This window comes from Argopecten irradians, chromosome 11 (assembly GCF_041381155.1).
Source record: "Argopecten irradians isolate NY chromosome 11, Ai_NY, whole genome shotgun sequence".
Taxonomy (NCBI): Eukaryota; Metazoa; Mollusca; class Bivalvia; order Pectinida; family Pectinidae; genus Argopecten; species Argopecten irradians.
The window spans coordinates 25,384,819-25,398,374 of NC_091144.1; the positions used below are offsets into that span (position 1 = coordinate 25,384,819).

The 13,556-nt window shown below is 36.0% G+C and overlaps 1 protein-coding gene across 1 annotated transcript in view; it reads left to right on the forward strand.

Annotated features, from left to right (window-relative positions):
• The first annotated feature begins 1,121 nt into the window (after positions 1-1,121).
• LOC138335110 (uncharacterized) overlaps positions 1,122-13,556 on the forward strand; it is a 31,347-nt gene continuing 18,912 nt past the window's right edge. Inside the window, exons 1-3 of the mRNA XM_069284036.1 lie at positions 1,122-1,345; positions 7,288-7,923; positions 11,807-11,879. Of these exons, the coding sequence (XP_069140137.1) occupies positions 7,606-7,923; positions 11,807-11,879 (391 nt within the window). The 5' untranslated portion in view covers positions 1,122-1,345; positions 7,288-7,605. The remainder of the gene's footprint in view (positions 1,346-7,287; positions 7,924-11,806; positions 11,880-13,556) is intronic.

The window sequence follows — 13,556 nt, forward strand, 5'->3', positions numbered from 1 at the left end:
ATTGTATACTTACTTTGAATTATCAGATTCTGAACAATAAACAAGATCACCTGGTTTATAATGCCAAGCGTTCTAGATACAGCTTCATTGTTTCTTTTCTGAAGGAATTTGAATATTTACCTCTAATTCCCCTATTGGGCCCCACCCATCCTTCAACCAGGGGGTCAGAGCAAAAATTTATACAAGTTCTATTCCCCTTCCCCAAAGGATGTTTTTGGCCAAATTTAGTCACAATCCATGCAGAACTCTAGGACAAGTAGCGATTTATAGGATTAGCCTCGATTTACCCTATTGAGCCCCGCCCCTCATGCCCTCTGGGGGTCAGAGTCGAAATTTATACAAGTTCTGTTCCCCTGCTCCAAATGATGTAACTTGTAGCCAAATTTGCAAATTTGGTTACAATCCATGAAGAACTCTAGGACAAGTAGCGATTTATAGGATTTACCTCTGTTTCCCCTATAAGCCCCCCCCTCCTGCCCCGGGGGCTCAGAGCAAAAAATTATATACAAGTTCTGTTCCCCTTCCCCCAACTCGGGATGTTCGTGGCCAAATTTGGTTACAATTCATGCAGAACTCTAGGACAAGTAGCGATTTATAGGATTTACCTCAAATTCCCCTATTGGGCCCCGCCCCTCCTGTCCCCGGGGGGTCAGAGCCAAAATTTATACAAGTTATGTTCCCCTTCCCCCAAGGATGTTTGCAGCCAAATTTGGTTGTAATTTTAAAGGAAATGTTGATGGACAGACGGACGGACGGACGGACGACGGACGCCGCGCCATGACATAAGCTCACCGGCCCTTCGGGCCAGGTGAGCTAAAAAACTATAGTCGCCTATCAGAAAAAAAAATTAAACATCGGGCACCTTGCTCGTTTGATTTTCGCGCCAAATCGGTTGCCATCTTGTGTGTCTGCAAGCGATTTGAATGTAGTTCCGGTTGCTTGGCGTATGATTATGTAATTCATAAACTCATGCGCGATTATTACATTCACATACCAACACATTATCACAGCATTTTGAACATCTTAATTACACTTTTAAAATTAAAAACATCACACGTGCTTAGCACGATGTACGATATTATGAATTATCTATATGCACCAAACAAGGAACTATTTTCTTTGGTGAACTTACATCCGATAGACAAGGGTCAGCTGAGACGACTCGGCTGCAAAATACCTACAAACTACGTGGTTTCTACATAGAAGTCATGTAGTTTAATTAATTACAAGTCTTCGAAGTGGTAATCATAAGTGTGATCCAATATATTGAAACCATGAGGATTTAAGAATAGAATACAGGCAATGCCCTGTAAAAACGATGTTCGAGTAGAACCTCGACTCGCAGGTAAGGAAGTCAAAAATTGGGACCGCTTGAATGATGGGTCGGTATACCACAAATAATGTTTTATGGGTCTTTTGAGATCCTTCAGTCTTTAATAAGACCTTGTTTATATTGTAAATTAAGTTAGGTTTAACATTACTATAACGACAATCACAAGGCTGGCCCCAAGTCCTCGAGTCGAATCGAGGACGAACGGCCCACATCAAGTCGCGTCGCGACTGAAAGTCGCATACAAACTAGATTTCTAGAACGTTTTTACGCCATCATTTAGGCTAAATATACAGACAAAATATGCATGAGAAACAGTTTTTATGTTAATGAGTATGTAATGACAGTATTTGGAGGTTCCTTCTTTCTACTCGATCCATGTATGTGTTGGAAACAGCGCGATGATCTGTCGTGTTATTGTCGTTCTGTTCTGACAGGTTGGCGGGGCAACGGAACATGTACATAAGATTATAGAGTAAAGAGCAATACCAATCAGACTGAATTAAACAGTTTTTTATTTTGTTGCCTTGGTAAAGAGAAATTGTGTCGTTTATTTCTCAATGAAGGTTAAACATACTGATTATACACTCTAAGCAACTGATGATACCCCGGAAGATTATATTGCGTCATTGACTCGACCTTGACCTTAGTTCAGATTCTAAACACCTGTTCTCGGAACCATGTTCATGTGATTGTGAATATATATAGGCTATATATATATTGTTTAAACAATAAACATTTTTCATTGTATTACTAACAAGTTAGGATATATTTTCTTATCATTCATTACCATCAAACCTTTATTTCCTCTAGCTATTGGCGGAAATGCAACTATATGTATATAGGGTAGAGTGATCTTAAGTCGGACACGATCTAGAGTCGGACATTTTTAACACGTCTTATCGCCCTTATTCCGGTTACCACGTTACAAAAAAACGCTGTCTACATGCTAAATGAAGTATTGACTTTCTAGAGTTGTCTCCCGTTGATAACTTTCTCGTTTACATATTTTGCCAAGTCCGATCGCGAATAGTAGCAAAAGCGGTACATTTCACTGTGAGAGCGGGTAAAGTTTTGTGATTTCAAACTGATATGAGAAGTCATTTCTTTTGATTATTACGGCATGCAACTTAAAGCTGAAGTTTAGCTGTAAGATTTGTGTAAAACAAATGCAGAATTATCTTCAATTTGCCGATAGACACAGCATTTTATCTGATAATTTGGTTCAAAGTCGCAAACGTGATTTGATCTTGAGTCGGACACCAAAAATGTCCAAAACGATCATAAGTCGGACAGTGAATTTTAACATTATACCAGTGAATATATGTGATATATAGACATAAAGAGGTGCTGTAATTACCCTTTTTTCATCATATAAGTTTGAAACTTTCATCCCTTATTTTTTTTTATAAATATTTCTTATCTATTTTTTATTTTCTAATCTGTCTTTTAAGTTTCCTTTCAGGTCACCATTGGTATTCTTCTTTAATTTTTAATCAGGATGTATGGCAGCGCACATTTTAGTAGAAAAACGTGTGTAGCCCAATGAATAAATTTTAAATATATATATACAACAAGATTTCTCATATTTTATTGGTGCCATCCTGTTGATTGTACAGTTACATAATGTACTTTGTAAAGCAAAGAAGTGATATCGAGTACGCAATACACGAATATTTTTACTTGTCCATCAAATAGACAATTTTCTCTGACATATCAATGGTATATATATCAAAACTCATTCTCTGAATCATTTATCTAAAATATCGGCAACACAAGCTACAATGTAGACACAGAAACTTTAATTTGGGATGGCCATGACTCATGATTAGCGCGGGAAAAGGATGTTGTCCATCCAGCCATCCTGGAATTTGGACACAGCACTTTTGGTTGTATAGTTTTCAATTCTTTTTAAAGTAATTGGAGCAGGTTCTGCATGTGTTTATTAGGAACACCGGAGTTGCTATTGGCAATCGTCAATTCCTGAAAATGTTTGTGCTTTGCAAAGGACAAAGTCTCCTAGCATCAAAAAATGTACAGTGTATTTCAGAATGGGTTTAGAGCGACAGGTATTTCTCCTTATTCAACTTATGCAACCACGATAAAACACAAACTCAGATTAGGCAAATACATGTAGTTGTTTAATGATAAGGCCAGTGTGCTCGCCACGTCTGACCACGTAACATCGATACATAGTCGCGTTTGAACTGCAGATCCCTTTCGTGGTTTAGTACGTCATGTTCTAAACTTTTACTAACATTGATAATTTTTCCCTGGAATCTTAGAAATAACTGAATATACTTTCAAGGAACATGTTATGTTAAAACATATAACAACCCAATTTCAAGCATTGTATGAAACAAAATCAATATACATTCCCTTATTAAAATTGACCGCAGTTTCTTTCGTTTTTCAGTCCATGAAATATCTACAACTATTTCGTCAGGCTCATTTGTTATACAAGCTATATTTATTGATTTCCCAGAGATACACTGTATGTAAGGTGGAAACATTTTAAAGTGAAGTATATAGCCACATCTCGTGCCCGCAAACGCACGTGTATCTATTCAATGTCGGAGCAAATGTAATGTTGTAGCATACACAATACAAAATGCATTTTTAGTCATGTGCAGTTTGCTTGACAACTGGCGATATGTCAATTACCGAAAGTAATATGAACAACAAATTTCTTATTTAATGATAAATGACTAATATTTTTGATTCAGAATTGTATAAAATGTTAACTTAATCCGATTGTCCGACGTAATATCAAAGCAATCTGGACTGTCCGACTCATAGTCAAATGCGTCCGACTCTCGATCGAATTGCAGGTTAGGTACTTTATTTGCTCTGTATTGTATTGTAAGGTAAAAAACGAGAGTATCGAAATGGAAATATGATGCAGAAAGTGTGCTCTCTCGGACGGTACCCATTAGATTAATAGTGGTCTTCATATCTCGACGTACTGCTGTTCTGAACACAAAGGGTGTCCGACTTACGATCACTTTACCCTATATGTATATAAATCGACAGAAAACAAATGGATTTAGTGTAGTCGGTTCAGTAAATATAACTTAAAAGTTGTATGGTCTATAACTTTCGCTCTTTTTGTCATAGTGAAAACTATTTAAGTGTTATACATATTTTTCTCCGTCTGTCTGAGGTTTTTTTTTAACTTTTTAATTTTACTACTTTTTATGAAGTTGCAATACTTTAAGTATTTTTAGGTCATCTGACCCGAAGGGTCAGGATGACCTATAGTCGTCATGTTTTCGTCTGTCACTGTAATCAAAGATGGCCGCCACAGCCGCCATCTTGAAAACACATTTTGAACTTCTTCTCAAGTTCTACCTGTGCGATTTGGCTGGAACTTGCATGAAATGATCCTGACATCGTCCCGACAAAGCGTTGTTATTTTTTCGGGTCAATCCGAAATCCAAGATGGCCGCCACAGCTGTCATGTTGAAAACACATTTTGAACTTCTTCTCAAGTTCTACCGTTGCGATTTGGCTGAAACTTGCATGAAATGATCCTGACATGGTCCTGACAAAGTGTTCTTACATCTCTGGTTGATCCAAAATCGAAGGTGGCTACCATGACACTATATCTTATTTATTTCCTATTTGATTATTGCTATGGTAGTCAGATGACCGTTAAAGCCCTTGGGCCTCTTGTTTTTATAATTTACATTTATTCAGTTTTTAGCTCACCTGCCCAAAGGGCGTTCGTCCGGCGTCAACTTTTCCATTTAAACAACTTCTTCTCCAAAACTTGGAGACCTGGAGTCCTGAAATTTGAGTTGAAGCATGCTGGGATGAAGGGCTACCAAGTTTGTTCAAATGAATGACCTTGACTTTCATTCAAGGTCACAGGGGTCAAATAGGTGAAAATCTACAACAGACTTCTTCTATATTACCAAGAGACCTAGAGACCTGAAAAGGGGCCTGTGACATGCTTGGATATAGGGCTATCAAGTTTGTTCAAAAAGGCTAAAATATTTTGTTAAGACTTCTGCTTCATAACCAAGAGGCCTAAGAACCTGATATTAGGCCTGTGACATACTGGGATAGAGGGCTACTAAATTTGTTCAAATGAATGACCTTGACCTTCATTCAAGGTCACAAGGGTCAAAAAGGCTAAAATCTTTAAACGACTTCTTCTTAATTACCAAACAGCCTAGGGACCTAATATTGGGCCTGTGGCATGCTGGGATGAAGCGCTACCAAGTTTGTTCAAATGAATGACCTTGACCTTCATTCAAGGTCACAGGGATCAATAAGGCTAAAATCTTTAAACGACTTCTTTTTAATAACCAAGAGGCCTAGGGACCTGATATTGGGCCTGTGGCATGCTGGGATCAAGGGCTACCAAGTTTGTTCAAATGAATGACCTTGACCTTCATTCAAGGTCACAGGGATCAATAAGGCTAAAATCTTTAAATGACTTCTTTTAAATAACCAAGAGGCTTAGGGACCTGATATTGGGCCTGTTGCATGCTGGGATGAAGGGCTGCCAAGTTTGTTCAAATGAATGACCTTGATTTTCATTCAAGGTCACAGGGGTCAAATATGCTAAAATCTTTTAAATGACTTCTCCTTAATAACCAAACAGCCTAGGGACCTGATATTGGGCCTGTTGCATGCTGGGATGAAGGGCTACCAAGTTTGTTCAAATGTATGACCTTGACTTCCATTCAAGGTCACAGGGGTCAAATAGGCTAAAATCTTTAAACAGCTTCTTCTTTATACCCAAACAGTCTAGAGACCTGATATTGGGCATGGGACATGTTGGGATGAAGCGCTACAAAGTTTGTTCAAATAAATGACCTTGACTTTCAATCAAGGTCTCAGGGGTCAAATAGGCTAAAATATTTAGATGACTTCTTCTTAATAACCAAGAGGCCTAGGGACCTTATATTAGGCCTGTGACATACTGGGATAGAGGGCTACCAAGTTTGTTCAAATGAATGATCTTGACCTTCATTCAAGGTCGCAGGGGTCAAATAGGTGAAAATCTTTAAACGACTTCTTCTTAATAACCAAGAGACCTAGAGACTTGATATTTGGCATGTGACATGCTGGGATAAAGGGCTACCATTTTTGTTCAAATGAATGACCTTGACCTTGATTCAATGTCACAGGGGTCCAATAGACTTAAATTTTTATATAACTTCTTGATAACCAAAAGGCACAGGGACCTGATATGGGCCCTGTGGCATGCTGGGATCAAGGGCTACCAAGTTTGTTGAAATGAAGGACCTTGACCTTCATTCAAGGTCATAGGGGTCAAATAGGCTAAAATCTTTAAACGACCTCTTTTTGATAACCAAGATGTAATGGGGCCTCTAATGGGCTTAGGGATGATATAAATTCTTATTTACTCTATTTGTTAAGTATGAACCACGCATGATTACCAAATTGCAGGTTAGCGATTCGGGCCCATTGGGCCCTTGTTTTCACCAATATACGTAATGTACACAAAATAACTGATCAATGATCATCAATTCATACATACTTATATATATTTACTCTTCCTCACATTTGTAATCATACATACCCTTACTCATGCATAGCACTTTCTCATGCTGTAGATTATCAATATACATACACAAAACACTCTCTTACTTGCTTAGATTTTTCCTGGTCATTGCACTTACATGCACATACTCACAGCACTTTCTTATTTTTCAAGTATAATGAATTTCCTTACACTTAATTTCAAAAAAATATGATTGAATGATTTTTGGGCCATAAAGGGCCCAAACGGTACCTTTTGTTGAGTCCCAGTCCAAAAAATATATCAAATTAGTAATAAGATTAAGTATATGTAAAAAATTTGGTGAGACAAGTCCCACAGAAAAATCATGAGTCCCATATAAATCACTGAATTTTAATGTAATATGTATGATATAATTTGACAATGTTGTAATGCAAATTTTTTTAACTTTGTGTTTTAGGTATGGCCCTTTTCCTTAACGAACCAAGATGTTCCTTTGCAGTCATCCATTCATGGACTGTACTCCACCTGGGTACGGTTGAAGAATTGGAATAAGACAGGACATCAGTATCACGTCAACGGCAGCTACGATAACATTTCACCATGTTTCATTTATCATTTCTGGGAGCTGGTAGGAACTCCAGAAGGCATCAGAGATGTCAGTGCAACATTTACTATGGTGGTGGTGATTTCATTAATCCAATGAATTCCATCGTTTGTTTGTAGACCTTAAGGTCAGATATTAACTGAAGGCCAAGAACAAACTTGCTTTGCTCCCATGAGGTACCTGGAGAAGCAGGTACACATGGAGACCTTGCATCTACCGTCAGTCCAGACATGGTTAGGAAATGAGCTGGAGAGTCGCGGCATAGATTCCATGATCTACTCACGTCATATAATCCAGCTACTGCAGCAAGATGATGAAGAAGAGATGGACTGTCCTGACTACTTTGATTTCAACAAATACAAGCCCAAGCTTAACAAGAAAGGCAAGGTTAAGAAACCAGAAAAATCCAATCCAGTAAATTTGGAAAAAACAGAAGACAGGAAAAAAAGTGCTGCTATTGAATGTCTACAGGCAGCTGTATCAGAAGAGGTATATCCTTATATATATTATTATTATAAGTTTGTATATAATTTAATTAATTTTAAGGAGTAATACAATTGTACAGCAATTCTCAATATCTTCATCTATTTCTAATCACACATTAAAGCGAATAGTCGGGCAAGTGACTGTAAAATCGGTAAAAATGGTATTAATATATCCGGTATAATTTCTTATGAATTAGAAAAATAAAACTTTCCGTCAAAATCGCTGTACATGCGAAGAAAATAATAATATCTATGGGAATCCTAAAAGTCCTCCCGACCGGCTAAGAGTGCAGTTCAACCTTAACGCATGCGCAACATCCACCACTCTCCGTAGTAAACAAAACATGGCTACCGTAGTTTTGAACCAAAAGGTTTCCGCCAAAACAACCAACTGACTCACCTAAAATGCGAAAGGCAAGGCAATGGAGCAGCGACAATCCCAACAAATGACTCGGGAAACATTACGACGCATGGAGAGTGTTAATACAACTTGTTATAGTGAAGAGAACAGTTCAAACGAGCACGCGGCTCCGGACCGCTACTGTACATGTACGTACCTAGGCCTACTACCCGGTACTCCCTGCTCAGCTGATAGTGAGTGAGTCTTCGTATTTTGATCATTATGTAAATAGTCCCTAGCAGTATTTTTTTCATAAATGAGTGGTCACATATGGTCACATGTTTCATACCTGTTCCCCAATCGCGTAAAACGTAACCCTGGGGTAAATAGCGGTTCTTTCGTGGGGGCCTCTTTAGGGGTAATGAATGCCCTGTATAATTTATAAAATGTACCGTTGTAATGCATGTACAGTTAGAATGTAACCGCTAGTGCATTATCAAGCTAAGATTTGTTTCAATTAATCTATAATATTATGCTACCGGTCAATTCATACAGTTCTGATGTATATATTTATAGATTTTTAATTTGTAAATTTTTGTTCTGTACATGTTCTGGTAGTGTTATACACATACATTGTATATAGGATTTACATTGTAGGTTAATTGGTAAAATTGTATTGTATATGTTCTGATATACACATATACATATGTACATGTAGGTTTTAGCTTGTTCTTTAGATATATTTGGAGGACACATACAGTATTATTTCTGGTCATAATAATAAATAGTGTTTGTATATTTATTACAACTGTACCTGGTTCATGTGTATATGACAAACTTTACAGAGTTGAAATGTACTGCAGCCATGTATCATTTATAATTATTCTGAATTTTTGTTGGAACTATAGATAATGAATTTTGTATCTTTTTTGAAACAATATTTGATTCTATCAAATGCATCAGTGACACATTCACAACTTATAAAATGTTTTCTCTAAAATAAAAAAACCCTGTAGAATGAACCTACATTTATTCATTTATATATATTTGAAATTGATCATTTCAATTTTTGTCATATTCAACAGATATAAAAAATTGTTGGTTCTTTTTTTTTCAGGCACCATGCATGCATAGTGACATGAATATAGAAAGTTCATCCCTTGGACCTGTATACAAGTGTATGTATACATATACATACAATTAGCATCATATGAAGACTGAAAGTAAACTTTTCCAATATGGACCTAGAAGATCATGAAAAGAACATTTAAACAGTATTCAATTATTAAATGTTCCTTTCAACTGTAATCAATAAATAAAATTATGATGCAATACTTTTTCATTGTTTAACTTTGTAGAAATATTTGTTTATATTAGTCCTCTAGATCCAGTGATTATAATTCTTGCATCCATATGCCGGCCCATTTGTTTGTCAGGGCTTGTGAGATAGCTTTTCAATTACTTTTAAAATATAAGGATTTTTTTTACATATAGCAATATAGATACCATTGTCTTAGGATTTCTAAATTCTACTTTACAAGAGAGTAGACTCAACATATAAATAAAACCATAAAACTAGCAAGTTATCTGAAATGTTAAAAATCTTTTTGTCTGAACCAAATTTCACATTTATTGTCTATGTGTAACTTGTACATAGACCATTTATGTATTAATACTGTAGTAACAGTGATTACAAACACATAGACTAAAATGTAGTATGTAGTACTATGTACATCTGTCTTTGATTTGAGTTCTAAACAAAAAAGTGGTACCTATTGGGAAGTTGTGACTTGGGCGGAGGGTGAAATACAGAAGAAATAGCTACACATGGAAAAAAGAAAGATCTACAGTACCATATGGATTCAAAGTTGCTCCAAAATCAATGAGACTAAATAACCAAAAAAAGCCGTGTAAACCCCAAATATGCAATGACCAGATCAATGATAAAGCACCCTTCCACTTCCAGTTATCTGTAGCTATTTCTTCTATATTTCAACCCCCCACTCAAGTTACAACTTCCCATCCTCATGATTCTTCTGTCTTTTAGCCCCCCCCCCCCCCACCCCCACCCCCCAACACACACATACCTGATTGATTGTCATGTTATTTCAGGTTCCTATTCAGGTATTATTCCTAAAAACCAAAAAGGGTATACACACTGTGTACTCTCAAAGGAGGGGAACCACTTCATTCAAAAATGGAATTTACAATTTCATCTTAATTTTGAAATTTTCAATTTAATTATTAATTACTGGACTATTAAAACAGTATAGAACCCCTCGGCTACAGACAAAGTACTGTGGTACACATTTCTCTTAATTAATTACTTTTCTTCAACTCAATCATCTTTTTCTCCAGAGCACAAAAAAGAACAGGAAACAACAGAAAAGGAAAGTAACATACATGTAGGCCTATATGTTTTCTGGAAATATATATGATGTGTTAATTCTCACAGCATAGGCCTACATGAATGTGAAGAATTAAATATTATCAATGTTTGAGAGAATTTCCTAGTTGTAATTCTATAGCAGCTACATGGAATGTACGTTTACATATATACATTGTACGATACATATACATCATAAAAGTTTCTTTCCTTCCAGCTGGACATTCATGTCATCTCTCTCCAGAACTCAAATATTGTTTACAAAAAAAAAAAAAAAAAAAAAAAAAAAAAACAACCAGAGACATAGATAATTTAATTAAATCTCTGCAAAAAACTACACGAATAATTGAACACATACATGTATATTGTACTTGTAAAATATCTATGTATGAGCTAATTTATTTTCACATCTTTGACAGCTACATGCATGGACGTTCTATGGAACGTTTTCGTGTGGTTTTAAATGGGAAATTATGTTACGATTATTTGTATTTAACCTTCATGATTCGGTTCATGTAAAATACGACGAATGCGATGCTGCAATAATTGCCCCTTGCCGGGCCCCATCTCTGCATCGGCCGAATATTTGTGTCGATTTCCATGTACAAGATGCTTTTATCGAAAAATGATTACAAAGCATTGTCATTAATGTAAGAATACTTCATTTGCATCAAATGTATCATCTCAAAACAACAATTTGCATACCGCATTAGTGGTTTATCACACGAAACGAAACCGACACGACTGAGAAACGCATGTCCATGTTGACATTTCCACGCAGCCTCGTTTTCAAAGAGTTTGGCGAATTTATATTTAGAACTGTGCTAAATTTACACGGGGCTTCCCCAAAATTTCAATGGTCAAAACTGGACACCGTAAGCAGAACTTGACCATCATTATGGTATACAATGACTTTTGGAAGGCCAAAGAACGCATTTAGACTGGTTTCCTTTGCCCGACTATTCACTTTAAAAGTAAATTAAAATTTAATTTTTAATATATAATATACCTGTACATCTTAGCCTAGTTTGTCTATTTGACATAAACTGTATTAGATATTATATATAAATTTATTGATATATGATAATATAGAATATTAATTAATCTATCATATTTAATTAAATTATGTTCTTAATATTCATTATTGTTCTTTGTTTTCAGGATTCACGCACTGGTATTAAGATTTTAGTGGAAGAGCTGTGTGCAAAGCTGAAGGAAGTTTCTAAACCATCAAGTAAGAAATATTAAACATCAGGATAAATTATCACGCACACAGAATATAAAATAAAATGTGGTTGTCAGCATTATGTATGGGCATTATATTCAGAAAAGTGTAAACATAGTTTTGTGTAAAAAAAAGTAAACTATATTTTAAGCCTGATTTTAGTGATTTATTGTGATTTACTCATTATACTTATATAATTACAATATCATATATATCAACAAGACTTCATCCTAGGAGGGCTGGGAAGATACAGTGATATTACGATACTTTATTTATTTAGATGGTATTGTCAAAGCAAAGAACTACTTCAAAGGATATGATTTAAAAAAAAAAAAAGTAAATAAACATCAAATAATTTTAACAGAGTGAATTCTATGTTGTCACAGATTAGAAATTCTTCTTTAGAAAAATAAGTCTGTCCACAGTGTCAGGACATAGAGCACTCCTGGTAGTGGTTACTGTTTGTCACCGGCAGTGCTTGTGGCGAAATCAAATCTTCCCACTCGTCCGTGTCACCCATGCTTTAAACACATTTCGAACTGATTATGTAATCTCATATTTAATCGGCTAACCATGTTTACATTCATTGCGAAACGACCAATCAAACGCTAACTAACACATGTACAGTGCTCGTATTCCCGGAAATGAGGCTCACAACTACTTTCACTTTCAGAATTTCGATCTTTCAATGTATGTTTACAGTTATTCTCTTTAAAAAAGACAAGTTTAATGGATTTTGAAGTGACAATATAGGATTGCTCTTTGTTTTTCATAACAATATAGCGGATTGATACCATATCGTAATTTGATTCGGTGGACCGATACTTGTATCGTGTTGAAGTGTACCGTGATTCACCGATGCATTGCTGTATCGTCCCCACCCTACATCCCAGCATGCTTAAGGTGTAATATCAGCCTCAGGCTTCTGGATTACTCGATTTTGGAGATATTGGGCATGTAATATGTTGTGAAGACAGTGTTTTTCCTGCCTATATATTTGGGGCCGGAATTCGGCCCCATTCCCAATTGTATTTCTTGTAATTTTTTCCCAAATCTATGTCTAAATTTCCCAAATCAGTGAGTTGAAGCGTATTTTGTGTGACGAAACCAAAAAAATCTGGAAATCCTAAGTCTGAACATTGTATTTTAGTATACATTCTTATACTTGATTTTTAGAGAAGGATAATTTCTACCTTTTCCAATAATTTTCCATAAACATGGTTAAAAATATTCCCAATTTCCTACTTTTATCACACAAAAATTCCCAATTTTCACCAGGTGGCAATTTCCCAAAATACCCAGGAAAAACACTGGATGAAGTTTTGACTTTCATTAAATATCACAGAGATTTAAAAGGGTAGATTTTATTTAGAACCTTACTAATACTTGTTAATAATTTGGGTTTGGCCGGCTGTCTGGAACACTTCGTTTCTGTGCAGTAACTGTAACAATTATAAACCAATTTTCTCGGCCAAGTTCGATCGCGACTGTCAATGGACCTTATCTAGCGGAGTTATGGCCCTTTGAATTGCTAAAAACATTATTTTCTGCCATTTCCGTGCAATAAGTGTAACAAATATAAACAAATTTTCTTCAAACTTAGTAACAAGGTTAAATGCCTTAAGGACTTGGCAAAGTTTGATCGCGACTTTCAACAGACCTTATTTAGTGGAGTTATGGCCCTTT